General features: G+C 45.3%; 1 protein-coding gene and 1 long non-coding RNA gene across 2 annotated transcripts in view; one reads left to right on the plus strand and one right to left on the minus strand.

The window, feature by feature from the left end:
• The window catches only part of RANBP10 (RAN binding protein 10), a 60,265-nt gene that overhangs the window by 15,014 nt on the left and 25,041 nt on the right, over positions 1–20,210 (minus strand). The window contains exon 4 of the mRNA XM_006203706.4: positions 2,017–2,184. Within this exon, the coding sequence (XP_006203768.1) occupies positions 2,017–2,184 (168 nt within the window). The remainder of the gene's footprint in view (positions 1–2,016; positions 2,185–20,210) is intronic.
• On the plus strand, positions 5,445–13,015 carry LOC140698491 (uncharacterized). The gene is made up of 4 exons (XR_012076292.1): positions 5,445–5,999; positions 8,388–8,495; positions 11,570–12,144; positions 12,244–13,015. It is a non-coding gene; the product is annotated as an uncharacterized lncRNA (long non-coding RNA).

The raw sequence follows: 20,210 nt of genomic DNA on the forward strand, positions 1-20,210 counted from the left end.
CAGCCTTGCCCTCTTCCAATTTTTTTTATCAATATCTTGATGAAAACACACATAAACATGTTTATAAAAATTTATGTTAATACAATGCTGAAAAGAATACCAAATATTTGAGCTAGAACGAGCAAGACCAAAGAAGATCTTGACAGGCTAGAAAAACAGGTAATATAGGTCAAAATGAGGTTTAATTACAATTACCTGAGGTCTTGTGTGAGGTCTATAAAAACATGTACTAGGGAGATAAGTTTTTAAAAACAGCATGAGGGTCTGGGCTGACATTAACGTGGCCATAAGCTCCTTAGGGACCTAGGGATTTGACTGACAAAGAACTCAGGGCCCAGAGGAGAGAGTTGCAGGTGCAGAGGGGACAGTAGGGTATGCCCCAGACCTTGTGTCCCATGGCAGGAGCCGTGCTCTGAGCAAAGTGTGGACAAACTGAAGGGATGTGAGGAGGGTGGGTATCCAGAGCACAGTGGCAGCACTGGGCCTAGCTTGGAGGGGAAGGTGAAGGGGGGTTTGGGTAAGGAGTGAGAGCCCATAACAGTGGTCACTGGGACTCTGACAGCAGAAAAAATCCAGAGATAGGGAACAGCTGGAGTCAGAGAACAGCGTGGGGAGGGAGGAGTCATTTTGAGACCTTGGCCTTGCCCTCCAGCTGCTAGCTCCTCACAGGCTGGATACCAGTAACTGCAGCGAGGTGGCCGTGGATTTCAGAGTTTCTCTGGATATGCACCTGGGTCAGCTCTGCAGTGTCTGTGCTATGCTCTTGGTTGTCCGCTCTAGGCTGTGGCATCCGACTGCTCTGTTGAAGAATGCTGGCTCCTGATCATTCAGCCTCAGCCGCTAGTAAACCTGATTTGCACTCAGGTTCCTCAGTTCTGCCTAGGTTCATCTCCTGGAGAAGCTACAGAGGGGATTTGGGGAGTAGCGACCACCTTTTAACTGTCCCTCAAACCAGGGAAAGTGAGCCTCCTAGGCATTGGGTTTCAAGTAAAATGCCCAACTCCCTTTCCTGGCAAGGCCTGTGGTCAGCCTGGCTGGTAGGGTTCTGCTAGATCAGAAACCTACCTTTGCAAACCCAGGGAGACAGGCCCAGCTGTTAGGTACCACCTCAGGGATACTCTGGCCATGGGTTCCTCTCACTCAATGGCGAAATACCAGTCAGCTCTAGTAGGGCATCAGAATAGCCTAAGTTCCTCTTTCTCTTAAATTCCAATCCTAAATTTCTACATGTGTACAGGACTGCTCCTCCAAGGCTCCCATGACCGTCCACTGATTGCTGCTCCTCATTGACAGCACCACTAATCCAGCTACTTTCCCATCTTCCCTTCTTGCCAGTGCACCCCATCTGTTACTAAGCCCTTCTGTGCCACCCCTGGACCTCTGCAGGCCTTTCTCCACTGCCTGCACCCATCACCACTGCTGTGCCTCAGGCCACCTACCTCTTCCCTGGCCCTTACTCCAACCAGTCCATCCTTTGCAGTTTAACCAAAGGGACATTTTTAATATAACTCTGTCCAAGTTGCTGTCTGTTAACCACAAACAGGCCAGAAGAGACCTGGCTCCATCTGACTCCAGCCTATCTGTTTACCTCCTGTACTAGGGCAGCCCTCACTGTCGCTCCATAGCAACCAGCACCCTGCAGAAGGGCCTGCCAAAGTCTGGGCCCAGGCAACAGGCGTGCAAATCACTACCACTGTCAAGTCTGTACTCAGGCCCCTCAAACTTCTCACCAACCCTAAACCCTGCTCCAACGAGTGTCACACCGGCCAGGAGCATGACCACAACATTGCTGCTCTCTTAGTACTGACTCAGGCTCAATAAATGCTGCTGACCGGACGGATTAACAAAGAGAATGTCTTATACCCACCCTTCCCCTTGCAGGGTTCTAATGCCTAGAAAAGGCTACAGTTCCCCAGAGCTCAGCATAGGATCTACAACACTGCTTTGGCTTTAAAGCCTCTCACCAACCAAAGTGGCTCCACAGGGCAGACCCTCCAAGGTCCCCTATGTACCCACCAAGGCTGTGGCCATTCTTGGTGTAGAAGCAGGTGCCATTGATGAGGTTGACGCAGCAGCCAATCACATCTCCTGTAGTGAATGTGGGACCATAGGGCTGGCCAGTCCCCGAGGAGCAGAAGGAATGCCCATCATCGCCATGGTAACCATAGGAGTGTTTATCCCAACCTGTAGGAGAAGAGTAAGCCAGAGGTGGGTAGAGGTACTTATGAGAGGAACAAAACCGTCACAGAAGCTGAGCCCCTCTCCCCAGCCTGCCACCTCATCAGCACGGCTGGCTTCTCATAGAGCTGGCTATGGACAGGGTCTGGCTGTGCTAAATGAGCAGTGAATTCAGCAAGTCACTGTCCCTGAGGAGCTGAGGCAGACCTACTGAATAAAGAGCCTAAGCTGTGATTAAAAGGAACCAAAACCATGAGTGCCCTGGAAGGGACTTATCTTGCCATGCAACATGTTGCCATGCAACAAGGAGGTGGTCAGGGAAAGCCTCATGAGGGAGAGGGACTTGAACTGAACTCTGAGGTGTATCATGGTGGGGTTTTTTTTAAACTTTTTTTCAATTGAAGTATAATTTATATGTAATAAAATTCTTCCTTTGTAACTGATAATTCAACAAATTTTTACCAAATTTGTTTTAACAAATGTTACCACCACCACAATCAAGATACAGAACATTTCCATCACTCCAAAAAGTTCCCTCATGCCTCTCTGCAGTCAATTCTACTCCACCCACAACCAGTCCCTGGCAATACTGATCTGATCTGTTTCTATGGTTTTTCCTTTTCTAGACTGTCATATAAATGGAATCACAAAATATGGAGTGCCCTGTGTGTGGCTTCTTTCACTTAGCATAATGCATCTGAAATTCATCCACATTGTTAGGTGTACCTGTACTTTGTTTCTTTTTATTGTTGAGTAGCACCCCATTGTATGGATATACCAGCTTCTCTATCTGTTCACCAGATGATGACATTTAGTTGTTTCTAATTTTTGGATATTTTGAATAAAGCCAATAAATATTTGTATACAGGTCTTTGTCCAGATACATGATTTCATCTCTCCTGGGTCAATACTTAGAAGTGGTATTGCTGGGTCATAAAATATGTTTTCCTTGATAACAAACTGCCAAACTGTCTTCCAAAGTGGCTGTACTGTTTTGCATTCCCACCAGCAATGTAGAGTTCCACATTATCATCAGCACAGTACTGTCAGTTGTTTTTGGTTTTTTCTTTTTCTTTTAGACATTTTAATAGGCATGAAGTGGCTCTAATATCCTTATGGCTTCAATTTGCATTTCCCCAGTGTCCAAGGATATTGAGCATCTTTTCATATATTTATTTACCATCAGTTTATTAGAAAATTATTGAATTGTCTTTTCAAATCTTTTTTTTAAAAAGACTTTATTTTTTTAGAGCAGTTTCAGGTTTACAGCAGAATTGAGCAGAAAATACAGAGTTCCCCCATAGCCCTCCCCATCCACACATATATACTCCTCTACCCTCAACATCCCTCATCAGTGTGGCAAATTTGGTACAATCGGTGAACCAACAAGGGCATATTATTATCAACCAAAGTCTATAGTTTACATTAGGGTTTACTCTTGATGTTGTATATTCTCTGAGTTTTGACAAATGCATAATGACATGTAGCCACTACTATAGTATCATACAGAATAATTTCACTGCCCTAAAAATCCCTTGTGTTCCATCTTTCTCCCTCCCTCCCTCCCCGCAAAGCACTGGAAACCACGATCATTTTATTGTTTCTGTAGCTGTGCCTTTTCCAGAATGTCATTTGGTTGGAATTGTACAGTTTGTAGCCTTTTCAGACTGGCTTCTTTCATTTAGTAATATGTCTTTTAAGTTTCTTCTGTGTCTTTCATGACTTGATAGATCATTTTTTTTAACCGCACATATATTTTTTAATTTACGTATATGTACTGTTCATTGTTTCTAAGAACGTTTAGAGCTTTCGCTTTTTAAACTTACATAGTTATCAAAGGAATAAAGCCAACTATGAAATAAGAATTAACTCAAAAAGACACATACACCCTGCTATTAACAGCAACATTATTTATAACTGCCAAGATATGGAAGCACCCTAAATGTACATCAATAGTTGAATAGATAATGGAGATGCAACATATATGTATGTATGTAATGGAATACAACTCACCCATAAAAAAGGATATTTTGCCATTTGCGGCCCTTAATTCACTTTTTTTTTCATTTCAAAAACCAGAATTTTATAATTGGCAGAGACATTTCCATTACATCAAAAACAACAAAATACCTAGAAATAAACTTAACCAAAGAGGTTACCCATACTCTGAAAACTGAAATGACACAAAGAAATGGAAAGATTTCTTTTGCTCTTGGACTGGAAGAATTAACACTATCAAAATGGCCACACTACCCAAAGCTATCCACAGATCCAATGCAACCCCCATCAAAATACTCAGAACATTCCTCACAGAACCAGAACAAACAATTCCAAAATTTATAAGGAATCACAAAAGACCCTAAACAGCCAAAGCAATCTTTTGTAGGTCTCTCTTTTTTTTCCCTCTTTCTTCTTTTTGTTCTCTTTTCTTATGGTTTGATGATTAGAGAAGGTCCTTTAACATTTGTTTGGTGGTGCTGAAATCTTTTAGCTTTTGTTTATCTGTGAATCTTTTGATTTCTGCATCAAGTTTGAATGAGAGCCTTGCTGGATAGAGTATTCTTGGTTATAAGTTTCCCCCTTGCATCACTTTAAATATATTGTGCCTCTCCCTTCTGGCCTGTAAAGTTTCTGCTGAAAAATCAGTTGATAACCTTGTGGGAGTTCCCTTGTATGTTATTTGTTGCTTTTCTCTTGCTAATTTTAATATTTTCTCCTTATCCTTAATTGCTGTCAATTTGATGACTATGTGCCTTGGTGCGTTCCTCTTTGGGTTGATCCTGTGAGGTACTCTCTGGGCTTCCAAGACTTGGGTGACTATTTCCTTTCCCAAGTTGGAGAAGTTTTCAGTTATTATCTCTCTCAAAATTTTCTCAGGTCCTTTCTCTCTTCTCTTTCTGGGACCCCTATAATGCGAATATTAGAGTGCTTCATGTTGTCCCAGAGTTCTCTTAAACTATCCTCATTCCTTTTTATTCTTTTTTTTTTTCTGTTCTGAAGTAGTGATTTCCACTAATCTTTTAGCTCACTGATCCTTTCTTCTGCCTCATTTAGTCTATTCTTGGTTCCTTCTAGTGTATTGTTCATTTCACTGATTTTATTCTTCAACTCTAGGTATTCTTTATATTTTCCAACTCTTTGCTAAAAACTTCACTCTGTGCATCTATACTCCTCTTGAGTTCTCTGAACATCTTACCCATCATTACTTTAAACTCTTTCTCAGATAAATTACCTATCTCCTCATCACTTATTTCTTCTTCTGGGATTTTATCTTGTGCCTTGGCCTGGGAGATATTCTTCTGCCGCCTCATATCTATCTTTTTATGTGTTTGTGGATTCCTTCCACAGGCTTTGGGATTATTGTTTTTTTATTTCTAGTATCTGCCCCTGGTGGATAAGGCTGGACTAGAGGCTAATGCAGGCTTCCTGGCAAGAGGAGCCAATGCCTGCCCACTGATGGGTGAAGCTTGGTCCTGGACCTCTGGTGGGTAGGACTGTCTAGAGGCCTTTGTGGCTTAGGAAGTCTGCTGATAAGTGGGGCTGTGTTCCCACCCTGTATGTTGTTTGGCCTGAGGCTTTCCTACAGGCTGTTGGGTGGGGCTGGGCCTTGGTGCTACTGATCCAACCAAGATGTCAGCGTCCAGGGAAGCTCATGTAGATCAACACTCCAGAATGTCGCCACCAGCTTTTATGACCCCTGAGTGACCCACAGCCGTCCCCCACGTCGCCAGGAGACCCTCCAAATCCAGCAGGCAGGCCTGGCCCAGGTTCCTATGAAATCGCTGCCTCTGCCCTTGGACCTGGTGCACGTGAGTTTCCATGTACGCTTCCCAAGTGAATGGAGTCTCTGTTTCCCCCAGTCCCATGAGGCTCCCAGAGCCAAGTCCCCATGGCCTTCAAAACTAGATGTCCTGGGGTCTCCTTCTCTTCCCAATGCCAGGACCTGAGCTGGGGAGCCTGACGTGGGGCTAAGAGCTCTCACTCCTGTGGGAGGGCCTCTGCGACTTAACATATCTTCAGCTTGTGGGTTGCCCACCCGGGGGGTATGGGGCCCAATTATATGGCGAGCATGCCCCTCCTACCATCCTGCTGTGGTTCCCTCTTTATGTTTCCAGTTGCAGAAAATCTTTTTTAATGGTTCCAGTCTTTTTTTGATGGTTGTTTAGCATTCAGTTGTGGTTTCGTTGTAGTCTCAAGGAGAGGCAAGCTTGTGGTCCTACCACTCCACCATCTTGACCAGAACTCCCTTTGTCTTTTCAGATCTTTAACCCACTTTTTAAAAATTGAGCTGTAAGGGTTCTAGATATATTTTGGATACAAAACGTGTTTTGCAAATATTTTCTCCCAGTCTGTGGCTTGTCTGTTTCATTTTCTTAACAATATCTTGCAAAGGCCTGCTGGGATTTTGTCTGGGATTGTGTTGAATCTATAGATTAATCTGGATAGAACAGATAGCTTAATAATATTGATTATTCAAATCCATGAACGGATATACCTGGTATACTTCTCCATTTATTTAGGACTTCTTTAATTTCTCGTAACAATGTTTTGACAAATTTATCTCTAAGTATTTCACCTTCGATGCTATTATGTTATTTTTAAATTTTAATTTTGAACTGTTTCTTGGTATTCTATCAAAATATAATTGACTTTGGGGGTGGGTGGTTGGGGTCAAGGTTTCTTTCTGGAGTGATAAAAATGTTCTAAAATTAGATTAGATAATGGTAGTCCAACTCTGTAAACATACTAAAAACTACTGAACTGTACAATTTAAATAGGTAGATTTTATGGTATGTAAATTTTATCTCAATAAAGCTATGAAACACACACACACACATATTTTATTTTTTATCTGTTCACCTGGTATCCTGCATCCTTGTCAAACTCAACAATTCTAGTAGCTTTTGTGAAGATTACAGTGTCCACAGGGAAAGGGTTCCTAAGCAAGAAGCCCCACTTTCCACACACAAAGAACATATGTATGATCCAGACAAAGCCAAGAGCATCTGACTTTAGGTCACAGGCCTGAGTTCTCACCATGGAGTATCCCAAGATGTGCCCTGCAGCTACTAGAAACTCAAACTTCTGCTTCAGGGGCCTGGGATGCCAGGGACAGAGGTGGGGCTCTCCTCAATGCTGCTTGACCAGCACAGCCTTCCCTAAAGCCAAATCCACTGATTACTACCTCCAAGAGGCCATATGGCTATGGGACACGACTGTCCAACAAAGCCACTGCCCAGTCTAGCCCTCCCCAAATAATCCTTCAGGAGAGCTGCTTGCTGTTCCTATGATTCCTCTCAGAACTATGCCCACAGCTGCTGACTGATGCCCACTGGGCCCTCCCTTTTGTCAGTGCATCAGAATCTGATCCCAATACTTGCACCCTGAAGTTTTCCATAACATTCTTTGGTCCTTCCCAAACACACTGACTACATCCTTATCAACCCCTGGTTTCTGTTGAGCCTCTCCAATCAATCACCAGTCACTGTTCCTGGGACTGTCCCTGTCTCGTTCACCAATCCCTTCCTCACCTTTGACAGTTAGAAGTCTGAGAGGTGTTACAGGTGTGCACACACACACTGTGTGTTTGTGTGTGGTGACTAGTACCAGCTCACTTTCTCACACAAGGATGATCTTGTGGGACAGAACTTTTGTGCAGATTTTACTGTCTAGAAGGTAGAAGGCACAAGCTGAAAGGTGTTCCCTTTCTTTCTTTCTTTTCTTTTTTTTAAGCTTTCTCCAATTGAAGCAGTAGGTACTCTAATAAACCTAATAAAAATGTGGCCATTTGATTTATTAAAGTTAGTGAAATCATCCGGAAGAACAGTTTCCTACTTAGTCAGTGACTCAAGGATATTTGGGAGCTATTTTTGTCTCAGTGTATGGGAGCTCAGTAACTACACCAAAACAACAGATGCTTACATTTTCAAAGACCTAAAATTAAAAGTTAAGTATTTTGAATACTTTTTTCAAAAATGAACTAATTATTTTGATAAAACTACCATAGAATTTTTAGATTTTCACATCAAGCTACTTAAGCTATAAATATGGATTTTAGGTTTTTAAAAAACTAAAGAGCTTAATTTAAAAAACATAAAATATTTAGAGTCAATTCAGGATTCACCAAAACATCAGTTTGACTGGAAAATAGACATGTTTTCCTGCCTTTTTTTTCCCCTTCAATTCCCAAATGGTTTATCATTATACAGATAAGCCTGGAGAAAGAAAATTCATAGTCCCTGTGGTACACTGAATGAGGCCTCCGAAAGATGTCCAGGTCCTAATCCACGGAATCTGAGTATATGCTACCTTCCATGGTAATAAAGACTTTGTATAAGTGATTAAGTCAAGGCTCTTGAAGTGGGGAGATTATCCTGGATTCTCTGGGGTGGGGAGGGTGGAGTAATGCAATCACAAGGGTACTTGTAAGAGGGAGGCAGGAGAGTCAGGTCAGAAAAGGCAATGTGATGACGGAAGCACAGAGAAAATGGAAGATGCTACTACACTGCTAACTTTGAAGATGGAGGATAGGGCCATAAGTCAAGGAACATAGGTGGACTCTAGAAGCTAGAAAGGCAAGGAAATAGATTCTTCCTCAGAGCCTCCAGAAAGAACATCACCCTGCAGACACCCTGATTTTAGGACATCTGTCCTCCAGAACTGTAAGACTATTATTTTAAGCCACTACTCTTGTTACAGCAGCAACAGGAAACTAATACAGTCCCTTATGACTATAGAAGAAGCTTCTGAGCACCTGAAATGATCACTGCAAAGAAGCAACACCACAGCTACTTGTCTTCTGCTCTTCAAAATGCAATTCAAAAGTTAAAAGCTTTTCCAAGAAAATCACAGAGCTGTAATATATCTTCAACTGAAGCTATCATTTCATAGCTAATACTTTTTCCAAACACAACTAGGGGCCTTTATGTGTGTATAAGGTGTACATATATGTGTGTGAAAGGCAGCTTGGGTTAAAAACAGAATGCTATTATACCCTCATCTAGTAACAGTGGCTGCAGCAGCAGCAGCTTGGTTTAAGACCACCATGGTACCTTCCCATCCTCTGGAAAGAACATGCATCATCCACCTGTCATCAATTAGTTAACAAAGGCCTACTCCATGGAGTTGACAGAGCAGAGGTGGTCGGTAGTGTAAAAGGAGCAGAGAAGACATAATGTGTAAGTAAACCAATAAGCAAACAAAACTCCTGGTAGATAAACTATGCTGTAAAGAAAACAAAGCAAATGGTGGGCTAGAAGTGGGAGTTGGGGGGAGGACTGATCAGGATGGAGCAGTCAAGTTAATCCTCACTGAGGGGTGATCCTTGAGAAGATCTGCTTGATGAGAGACTAGGAGGAAGAACTTTTGGGGTAAAGGGAATGAGTTCAGCATGTCTGAGAAACAAAAAGGTGATCAGGTGGCTGGAGCTGAGTGACACTTAGGAAAGACTGGGAGGAGGGTCAACAGGATTTGCGGGATGTGGGCACTGATGGGATGACAGCGAGTAAGGATGACTCCCAGGTTTTTGTCCTAGGCAAACGGGTGGATGGTGGTATCATTTACTAAGAGACAAGAAAGATGGGCAGAAGGAGCAGGCCCTCAGGACACGTTAAATTTGAGATGTCTTATTAGACATCCAAGTAGTCACGTGGCAATACAAGGCAGGTGAAATGACTGGCTCATCCCAGACACAGCAGCGCTGCCATGGGGAACATTCACTAAACAAACAGTGGTATGGAGAGAAGACTTAAAATCACTGGAGGATTTTCCTATGTGTTGTCTTCACACAAAGGCTTTCTGTTTTTCTTTGGGAGAAAAATTCAGGCTAGTCAAGGACAAGAAAGGGCAGAACAAACATAAGAGAAAGGCACCAGAAGCCTAAAATAGATGAGGATGTTAAAGGGCATGAAGTTACTCTAAGTGGATTCAGTTACCCACCCTCAATGAATCTTCTCCCCAGGACTTGAGAAGCTGTACAGCAGACAGAAGCTGGTACTACCACCGCTGTTCTGGAGGAATTGGGCAGACAGGAGAAAAACCATAAGGCCAAGGCCTAACTGCTGTTGCACATTCTATTTTTTGTTGTCAATCTCAGGCCAGGGTCCTAAGGAGGTGGGGTATGGCCTCCATTAGGAAGAAACACTGTAGTCCTGGATGCCAGGGTAGCCATTGTGGCCTGAAGGGCCTCTGTAGTCTGGTCCTGGACACAGCACTGTCCCTCCAAGATGGCAGGCCTTGGGTAGTCACCCACCTCCTCAGACAAAATGAAGGGAGAGCAACTGGACATCATTGTCAAAGGGCTCTAGGTATCTACTTGTAAGAAAAACTCCACATCTCCAAAACAATAAGTAGGTACATAATCCCCATGTGAGAGTTGAGGAAACTGAGACACTGAGAGGCTCCACGAAGCCCTGTGGTCTTGTAGGTAACACTCTCAGAAGCTTGGTTCTCCTATCCTGAGGGACTCAGGTAAGCACCAAGCAGGAACCTGCGAAGGAAAAGACAAAACTTCCTCCTTCCTGAGGTGGCCCCCAATCCAACTGTAGGGAAGATGCTCTGAAGGTAGAACAGCATGAGTTCCTCAAGACTGGGCTCCCTCAGGTAACCCCTCCAAAGTTTCTGAATGCTAGGCTTGGCCAACCTGACCAACACTACTTCCTACTGGTGTCTGGCTGGGGTCCACCTACTTTTGAGAAGGAACTGGGCATAAAGCCTCCTATTACCCCTCCCCCAGGGCTGCAAGAACAAACAGCAGGAAAGAGGAACGGAAGTACCAGGATTTGTCTGCCAGCCCCCCTTCATTGGGGGATCACACTCCTCTGAAGTAGCTCCTTCCCTGTGCCAACCCTGTGGCTCCTAGTAAGCCCTCCTCCCTGACCCAAGCTGGACCAATAAGAGAGCTTCCTGGAATTTTTCTACAAGGGAGCTGGGAGGGGAGCAGGTCTCAAAGCTCTGTGCTGCCACTGTTTCAACCTCATATAGAAAGCCAGTCTGACAGACTATAGCTTTAGCTTATTAGCTTATAAGCAGAAAGCAGAGGCAAGAGACAAAGAGTCAAAGTCCCAGACAGCATTTGAGTCTCTGAGACTTTGCTCCTTTGTTTGCCCTGCCTGAGATCTAGCTGGACAAGCTGGTTAGAGATAGGGGATTCTCTCCCTTGAAGCAACCATTGTTCTGACTAAAGGGCTACACTCAAGCATCTTTTTGTTTACCTTGCATAACATCTAGTCCACAGTAGGTGCTCAAGACATGTTTGTTGAAATGAAGGTAATGAGGTCAAGGGCTGGCAGGAAGCCTAAAGTACAAGATGTTGGGGTCAGACCACGTTGACACACCACCTATGGCCAATTGTGGGCTTGACTGTAACTGTTGTTCTGATTTTTCTTTTCAGGAAAAGCAAAGCAAAGCAATTAGAGCTGTCTGCCTGCATCATGCCCCCATTTATACAGACGAATGGTGAAGCCACTTCTGGGGCCCTGGAAGGAGGCTGCAAACCTGGCTCTATTCTTGGGAAAGTCATTTAACTTAGCTGGGTCTCAGTTTTCTCATCTATGATACAGGGCAAGTGATGAAAATATCCCTGCTAGCTCTAGAAGAATCCATGGTTCTAAAGTCCTCCTTCCCATTAAAAGGGTTTAGCAGCTATGGTCTCTCCCATACCTCTGCCAGGTAAGCCTCCCCTCCAGCCCTACCACCTTCTGTTTCAGGACAGGGCTTCCTCCAACCCCTTATTCCTGCCCTGGAGCCAAAGTCAGCAACTTTCTAAGCGTGAGCCCTAGCAGCATGAGCAGTCAACACTTCCTGGATGGGCCTGGTGTGAGGCTGCGATGATATGCCCAGGAGTTAGAGTTATCACCACCACAGGGCCAGCGCCAGCTATCTCAGAGGACAGTGGGATGTGAAGGCCAGAAGAAAACGAGGAGGCATGGCTGCCGTGCACAGCTATCAGGCCCCATTGGGAGTCAGGTACAGGTGGCTCTGGGTCAAAGGACAGCTGGCATTGTACAATGGGGACAACACTCTGGAGAGTGCCACCCAACTAACCATTCTTCCCTCTCCGAACAGAATAAGCCCTGTCACTCCCAGAGAGAACGGATCGGGTAGCCAGCATGGTGCCCACACAGAAAAGCCTATCCCTGCCACGTCACACACCTATCAGATGCCAGTGACTCAAGGAGAAGCCACGCCACGTTCAGGCCAGAGGCCCCAAGTAGCACCACCCACTTCCCCCTTCATCATCACTCAAAGGAGTAGTTCCAATCACAGAAGTGTAGGGGTGGCTGAGGAAATGGCTCATCGTGGGATATTCCCTATGGGGGTGCCAGGGACTCCAGCATGATTGCTTCAGGAGCCCTACTACACCACTTCCATCTGCCAGGACACATCAAGGGCCTCAGTCCCAGAAGAACAAGGCATGGAGACTTCTACTGCTGAGTGGAAAGATTTCCACATCATCAGCACACTAGCACAGAACCCTGGAAGGGGGCTGGTGCTGCGTCTGCCCACTAGGTTCTGATTCTGGCCCACAGCTGAGCGACGCACAGAATCCAGCTCATGTCTCACAAAACTAGCCTGAGTGCTGACCCCCATGCCACCAAATTAATCATCTCTCCCCAACAAATGAGTCCTGATCATCACTGGACTTTGAGATCAGAAAGACTTGGGTTTGAATCCCAATTCTGTCACTTCTTGGCCCTCTCTGAGTTCCCTCGGCTGAACTCTTTCAGGGTTGGTGGGAAGATTAAATGAGAATGGACATGGACCACCAGCCCACAGGAGGCACTCACTGCCAAGTTTCCCTGCTCTCTCCATCTCTAACAGCAGCTCTGTGGTCAAGTCTGGGCACTTCAGACCTCTTGCTCCCTTTTGCCCTGAGGGAATGAGCAGAGGTAGAGCTGGCTCTCCTGACAAACAGCACACCAATGGCCGCCCCAGGCCTCATCCACTCTTGCTTTTCCCTGGTTTCCTGGGGAGGTCACCTGGCCCTTGGAGCACGTGGCAGAGCTCAACAGCTGTGTCACTTGTGAGCCTGGCTGGTGCTGGGCTGACCTGGCCAAGGTGCTTCTAAACCTGGGGTTGCTGTGGAGAGAGCACATATGTCGTGGAAGACCTCATGGCAGAACTGCTTCTCAAGGTTGGTCACTCACTCAGAGCCACCCCCCCCCCAGAAATCCATCAGACAAATGTTTTTCCCATAACCTCAAATATCTTTAAAAAATCTGAAAATACTCACCACCTAGAGTAGCTCGACAATGGATAATAGGAAAGCAAAAGAGATTTTTTCATTCAGCAAACTCTGTGGGGTGGCATCAGAGAAGCCAAGTCATAGTATTCACATGACTGTTACCCCAAACTCTCAGAACCTTGTGACCAAGGAAAAACCTTAAGGCGATGCCTCTGACAGCTCCAGGGCAGAGGAGCTAGGGGTACTCTGGGGGAGGTCTTCCCTTCATGGTACCATGGAAGCCAAAGTAAAGAGGGCAGGAGTAAAAGGCTATCTCTGCAAACAGCTGTGATACCAGGTGGAAACTGCCCTTGTAGGAGCTCCCAGGCCCTACACTGAGATAGAACCAGGTGTCAGCTTGAAGCCATGGGCAGGGTGAGGGACTGTACAGCCAGCATCTACAAATAATGGGGCCTTCCACAGGTCATAATCCTCCCCTAGCCTGACAGAAATAGACACCTGATCTGGCCCAGGAACGGCCAGGATGGGTCTAGCTGAGTCTGGCTAGGACATGGCTCAAGTGGCATCTGGCATATCTGACAGGGCCACCCACCTATATCTAAGACTCCCATAGGACAGGCTGGGTCTGTCATCCATGTGAATCAAGCTAAGAAAAGGGATGACACTGTTCTACTAAACTGAAGCAAAACCTCAGCTACCAGGCTTTAGCATCTCTCCTCTGAGGCTGAGTTTGGCTTATTCTTGTTTCTACTGAACTCCTTTTGAAACTCTGGGGAAAATCAGTGGATGGGCAACCCCTGGTAATGAAGGAGCCTGTGACTTTTTGCACACATTGCCATATCTTGAGAAATGGGCAAGTGTAAAATTCTTCCCAAAAGGAGGTCCAGCATGGTATTCCAGTATTTCCAGGACCCCTAGGTACAGACTCCCTCGGCCCAGCATTTGGGAGGCAACAAGGGGTTGAACAGTAACTGGTCCCCACTCGGCTCCACCCTCATGTGGCCCCAGCCTCCAGCCACACCAGAAGACACCTAATAATCTGTTTTCAGAGACTGACAAACTCAGGTTTCAGAACTGGCTCTTCTGCTGTCAATGAAACCTCTTATCTCAAAGGACTTAACTTGCCCTAAAAGTCTTAAATTCAGAATCTTAACCTCTGTGCTACAGAGAGGTGAGAGCTGGTGTTTGGAAAAAGCAAACAGCATACTGTGAACAAGAAATTCCCAAGCCCAAGAATACTAACTTACATGTTATCTTAGATATGTTGTGGTGATACAGGTCTCCCTGTGGGTGAGGGAAGAGAGGCCCACGGAAAAGGACCTTGGGCTCAGCTGGCCATAGGGCCAAGGGAGGCTGCCAGCCCAGGGAAGAGTAGCAGGTAAGCAGAGGGCCTCTTACATGAAACAAGCTCCACAGCAGGAACCTAGGCGGGTCCTGTGGCATCAATATCATTAACTACCATGTGAACCACCAGGAGTTTTGACTAGCTACCTGGCCCTTGGGCCCAACTGCCAAACATCCTCTGTCCTGACTGCCCAGTAGAACCTGTTGCCAGAGCTACAAGGCCTCTGGTTTTTATCCCTCCATTCCTATCCAGGTCATTTCCCAAGGATAACTCAGAGAAAGAATGTAATGAGAAAGGCAGAAGGGGTTGGGCAGCACTAAGCACACAAAACCCCAAACTTCCCACAGCCCTCGTCCTGGGCAGCTGCTCCAGTGGCTTCAGAGAACCTCTGAGCTGCGCCTCCCCCCACCCCTCCGGCTTTTAGGCAGGGCTACCTTGAGGCACCCTATAGGCCTTAACACAGGGCCATCACCAGTCAGCTTCTTCCCTTTACCAACCTCAGTTGGCACTCACTTGTGAGGCTCGGATGGCACCTACAATCAAGCTAGAGTTGCTGAGGCCTGTTCCCAGGCACGCTGCAGGGATTAGGAGATACACCCAGTGGGGTCCTGATGATTCAACCCACCCAGCTGGAGAGAAGCATGGCTTCCCTCACGAAGGGACTGAGCAGCCCCAAGGCAGACTCCTGTGAGGCACTGTAGATCCTGGGGTGAAAGATGCTCCACAGAGAGGTGGTGGTTAATGGTGAATGCAGAGGGGGCTCATCAGCTGTGGGGGAACAAGGATCCCAGACCACATAGAATGGGACAGAAGTAGATTACTAAAAACCCACCTACATACCATAAGATGTCTACTGCACAAAGCCAACTGTTATTGGTATTTGCTCTGAGCAGACATCTTATTCCGCATATCCTTAGGAAGATAGGGACAAAGGACATCTAACACTCTGTTATTTACTGCCACACCAATAGGGACTGGCCTCTGCCCTCATGAACCTGGCATGGACCCTCAGTGTCCTGCCCTGATCTCTGTTATCTGCTGTTCCTTTCCCATGGCATAAACAGATATGAAATATCAGCAGTTTGCAGAATACGTCCCACCCAGTAGAAGCAGGGCCCAGTCACAGGGATCAGGACACAGTCCCAGGGTGTGCTCCTGAGAGCCCACTCTGTTAGTAAGGTAACAGGCTTAGTAGGGTAAGCTCTAGGGAGACGAAAAGATGCTCACTTGAATAGGACCATCCTGTGGAAGGAAGGCAGATAGTCCCCTCACTATCACTCAGTTTCCTACCACTGTACCCTGCCCTTAGCCCCTCCCGCAGGGACTGGTTGCCACCTGCTTCAGGAGATGTGCCTCCCCTCAACCCTGTTCCCAATCCCCAGCTGTGGTTCTTCCAGCTGCTTCTCTTCCAACAGTTCAAGGAAAGGATGCCTCAGTGGGCCCGGTTCTCCTTTGAGGAGTTGTAATATTTAAGGTAATAGATGCTACATCAAGAGAACAGCTGCCTCCTCCACAGAAATGGCAAGGAGGGAGTTATCAGCTGTCCAGCTCTGTTGCAGATGGGGCTGCCTATCAACAGAGCCAGAGTCTCCCTGGTCCTGCCTGAGTTACAAGATGCAGAAGGAAGAACTGTCCTACCCTTGCCCCCTTCAAAGCATTTGAGCTTGGGAGAAGCCCAAACCCCACTCTTTATCCACATCCTTGTCTTTCTTCCTGCTTCTCCAATCCAGGGATACCAGCCCACGCTGTTTGCTGCCAGCTCAACAACAGGAGGGTGGGGCTGCAGGTACACTCACCTGCTTGCAGATCATCCTGCCTGGCTGCAAAGCTATTTAGCCAAGAGTTCTGACAGTCTTATTTTGGGCCACACCTGTTCCTTGGTTCACACTTAAGGAGACAAAAAACACCTTACAGAAGGTAAACATTGAAACTTTCACATCTTCCAACAGAAATCTCTGACCATATAAGCTACAACATGCCCATATGTTCCCAGAAAAGTCTGAGTACTGTAGACTCATATGAGAAGCACTACTCTGGGGCCAAGTGAGACCCCCAGGGTGGCTACCCTCTACTCCTCACAGCACTGCAAAGATGTCCTTGCTGAGCCAATATAGGAAAATTCATAAGAAAACACTCGAAACATCACCATCCAGACTTTGGTTACTATGGCATCTTTGTCCTCCATAATTCAACTCCAGCTAAAGTACTAAATATGTCTACTAAAATACAGAAGACACAGGACTGGAGAGAAAATGTAGTTTAGATTACACCTATCTCCACTCTGATGTACAAACATCTATGAAAGAATTTTAAATGTATAGGTACTTCTTTCCTCAGGTAAGAAAAATACCTTTCTCAATAACAACAAAATTTAACATTTGTGTACCCCTTTTTTGTATCAGGCACTATTCTAAGCATATTAAGCACTCACTTAATCCCCATAACCATCCTATGTGTTAGGCACTAGTATTATGTCCATTTTACAGATGGGGAAACTGAGACACAAAGTAGTTAAGTAACTTGCTCCAGATAACACAGCTGCCAGGATGCATATGCAAACAGTGTGGCTCCAGGGTCCATGTTTTTGACCACTGAGATACACTCTCCAGAAGGCAACCACAGCCCTAGAGGTATGTTTCCTCACATGAGCAAATGTAAGCTAGTAGTTGGCTCAATGATACTGAGCCCTGACATACAGAAAAGAGGAGACAATCACTCCTCCTACAGACAGAAGGTGGTGGCAGAGTCCCCACGCACAATCAGCACCACATTAGGGCAGTCTAGGGAGGCTGAACTCCAAATGAAGGCCTCTAGCCCAAGGCAGGCTGCAGATCAGACCACACTTGGCTCACTGAAACCATTGCTTTGAGGCAAAGCAGAGTGAAATGCGGGAATGGTCTGCTCCAGTAGCCTAAGGGCATCTGTACTAACTCTAGGAAAGTGGTGATAAAGATGTAGTCCAGTCCTAAGAATTCACAACCCAGCAAGGGTACAGCTGGGTAAATGTGAAGGAGTCACATAACACAGGGTGGCAAGTGTCATCAGAGATGTGATCTGGGCTGAAGGGGTCAGACAGGGTTGCACAGGGGTCACAAGCAAGAAGGGCATCTGTCAAAGGGCAGAGCAGGAAATGTTTGCAGGACATTTGGCATCCCACGCAGACATGCTGGTGTGCAGCATGTGTAGAAGGCCAAGGAGGGAGAATAGGCTAAGCAGTGCCTACAGCATCTACGTCCTGTGGACTAAGGGGTCATAGGTCTAAAGCAGGCAAGACAGAGTACACACAGGAAGTGGTGAGCAAAGGTAGAGATTAATCAAGAGGCCACAGAAACAGCCCAGTGGAGAAGCTATAGAGACTAGAGGCCCAATGGAGGAGGCACAGAGAAAGGGGCCAGATTAAAGAGACACTTGGGAAGCAGCAGAACCATGGGATGAGGGAAAGGGAAGGAATGATGATTACTCTGAGGACTCTCACTTAGGGGCCAGGGTGGACAGTGACTGTCAGCAAAAACAGGGAAAAAATGAGGATCTGGTTTTTGCAGGAAGATAACCTCATCTTGGAGCCAAGTGAGTTCATTGTCTACTGGACCTTAAGAAAAGAACAGTTTTCTGGCAGCATGATATGCTCAAAGACAGAGTAGAGGCAGGAGTGAGTTGCATACTCTTGCCTAGAGGGCCCACCTGCTGCCCCTTAACTGTACTTTCAGGTCCTGGCAAAGCAAAGTCAACCATTCATAGGCCACAGATTCTGCTGGGTTCCTCAAGGAAGGTGAGAACAGCCTCCACTGCCTCCATACCCACTTCATCCAGCTACTTTAAGTTCTAATTAAGAACAAGATCCAAAAGAAATCAGAGAAACAAGCAGCCCAGGCAGAGGACGAAAGGAGAGAGAGGAGTTATCTCCTATAGTCAAGAAGCACTCACTTCAGAGAGAAAAAGGTGGAGGCACTCTGTCAGGCCAGTTCATCATCTGTTCTTATTGCTTCCACTCAAACAGATGAGGAACCAAAAGAAAAGTGGCTTCAGTTCTACAGTTGGGCTTCCTCTTTCCTCGTAAGTTTCTTTTCCAAGGACTCATTAAAGGCAGGACTGAGAGCCCAAGGCCAAGTACTTCTTGACAATAGCAGCTGGGCAGGCCAAGGCTGGACTTCCTAAGTTACTTCTTGGACTAACTCAGACAAGGGTTGCTCATGCCCTCCCACTTGCTCCAAATGACACTGAGACTTGGCATCTAAAGTGGCCATCACTGGACCATTTTATTAATGAAAGCCTTCCTGAAACAAAGTACCAGCAAAACTCAAAGCACAGCACGAGTAGCTTGTAGTCTAATCACCCACTACTCTGAAGACCCCAAACCCAGCTGAATTACCTCCCACAGTGCTCAATCCTGTCCTCTCCTCCCCATCTCTCTAGTCCAAGATACTACTGTCATGCTTTATTGGGCCACTGAGAGTTTCCTAACTGGCTTCCTTGCATCTACTCCTGCCCTTCCAGGTCACACCCCTGCTTAAACCCCTCAGTGGCTCCCGGTACACCCACCCACTGTTTCCCCAACCCAGCACCAGCCATCAGACCCACAGCTGTTAAAACTCTTCAACCCAAAACTCTTGGCTAGGCTCAAGGCTGTAGGTGACATCATTTTCAAAATTCTTTTAACCTCTGGTAATAAATCTATAAAATATATAGATACATAAATGAATAAGAAAAACAGATGTATAAGAAAACTATGGTAGATCAGGAACAAATTCTATATCTATATATTTCATAAAACTTGATGTACTAGAGTATAAATCAGCACGACGTAATTTTTTTAAAAAGGCAGGCTACATCATATTCCTGATCATGATGGAATAAAGTCAGGCTCAGCCAATTAAACATATAATTAAATAGTGCCCAATAGTGAAAATTACAGAGCACTCTATTCTCTTGAATATAACGTGGGTCAGGAGGAAAGTGGAGGATAAAGAATGCAATAAATACAATAAACATCTATCTTTATTAGCAAGAAAATTAAAATATAATGATATACCTATACTTATACTATGGGGAAAAATAAAGTAATAAACCAAAGGAAAGAAGGACCAAAAAAAGAAAATAAAAGCAAATATCATCAACAAACTACCAGCAAACTGAATCCAGAACATACAAAAAAGATTATAATATTAAATCAACATACAAAAACCAATTACGTTTTATATATTTGCAATGAACAACCTAAAAATGAAATTAAGAAAACAGTTCCACTCACAGTAGCATCAAAAAGAATAGGAATAAATTTGACAAATGAAACATAAAACTTAAACTTTGAAAACTACAAAATATTATTCGAAGAAATTAAAGATCTATACAATGGAAAAACATCCTATTCTCATGGACTGAAAGATTTAACATTGTTAAGATGGCAATACTTTCCAAACTGATATACAGATTCAGAGTCAATGCAATCCGTACCAAAATCTCAGCTGACTTCTTTAAAGGAATTGATAAGCTGATTCTAAAATT

This window comes from Vicugna pacos, chromosome 9 (assembly GCF_048564905.1).
Source record: "Vicugna pacos chromosome 9, VicPac4, whole genome shotgun sequence".
Lineage (NCBI taxonomy): Eukaryota > Metazoa > Chordata > Mammalia > Artiodactyla > Camelidae > Vicugna > Vicugna pacos.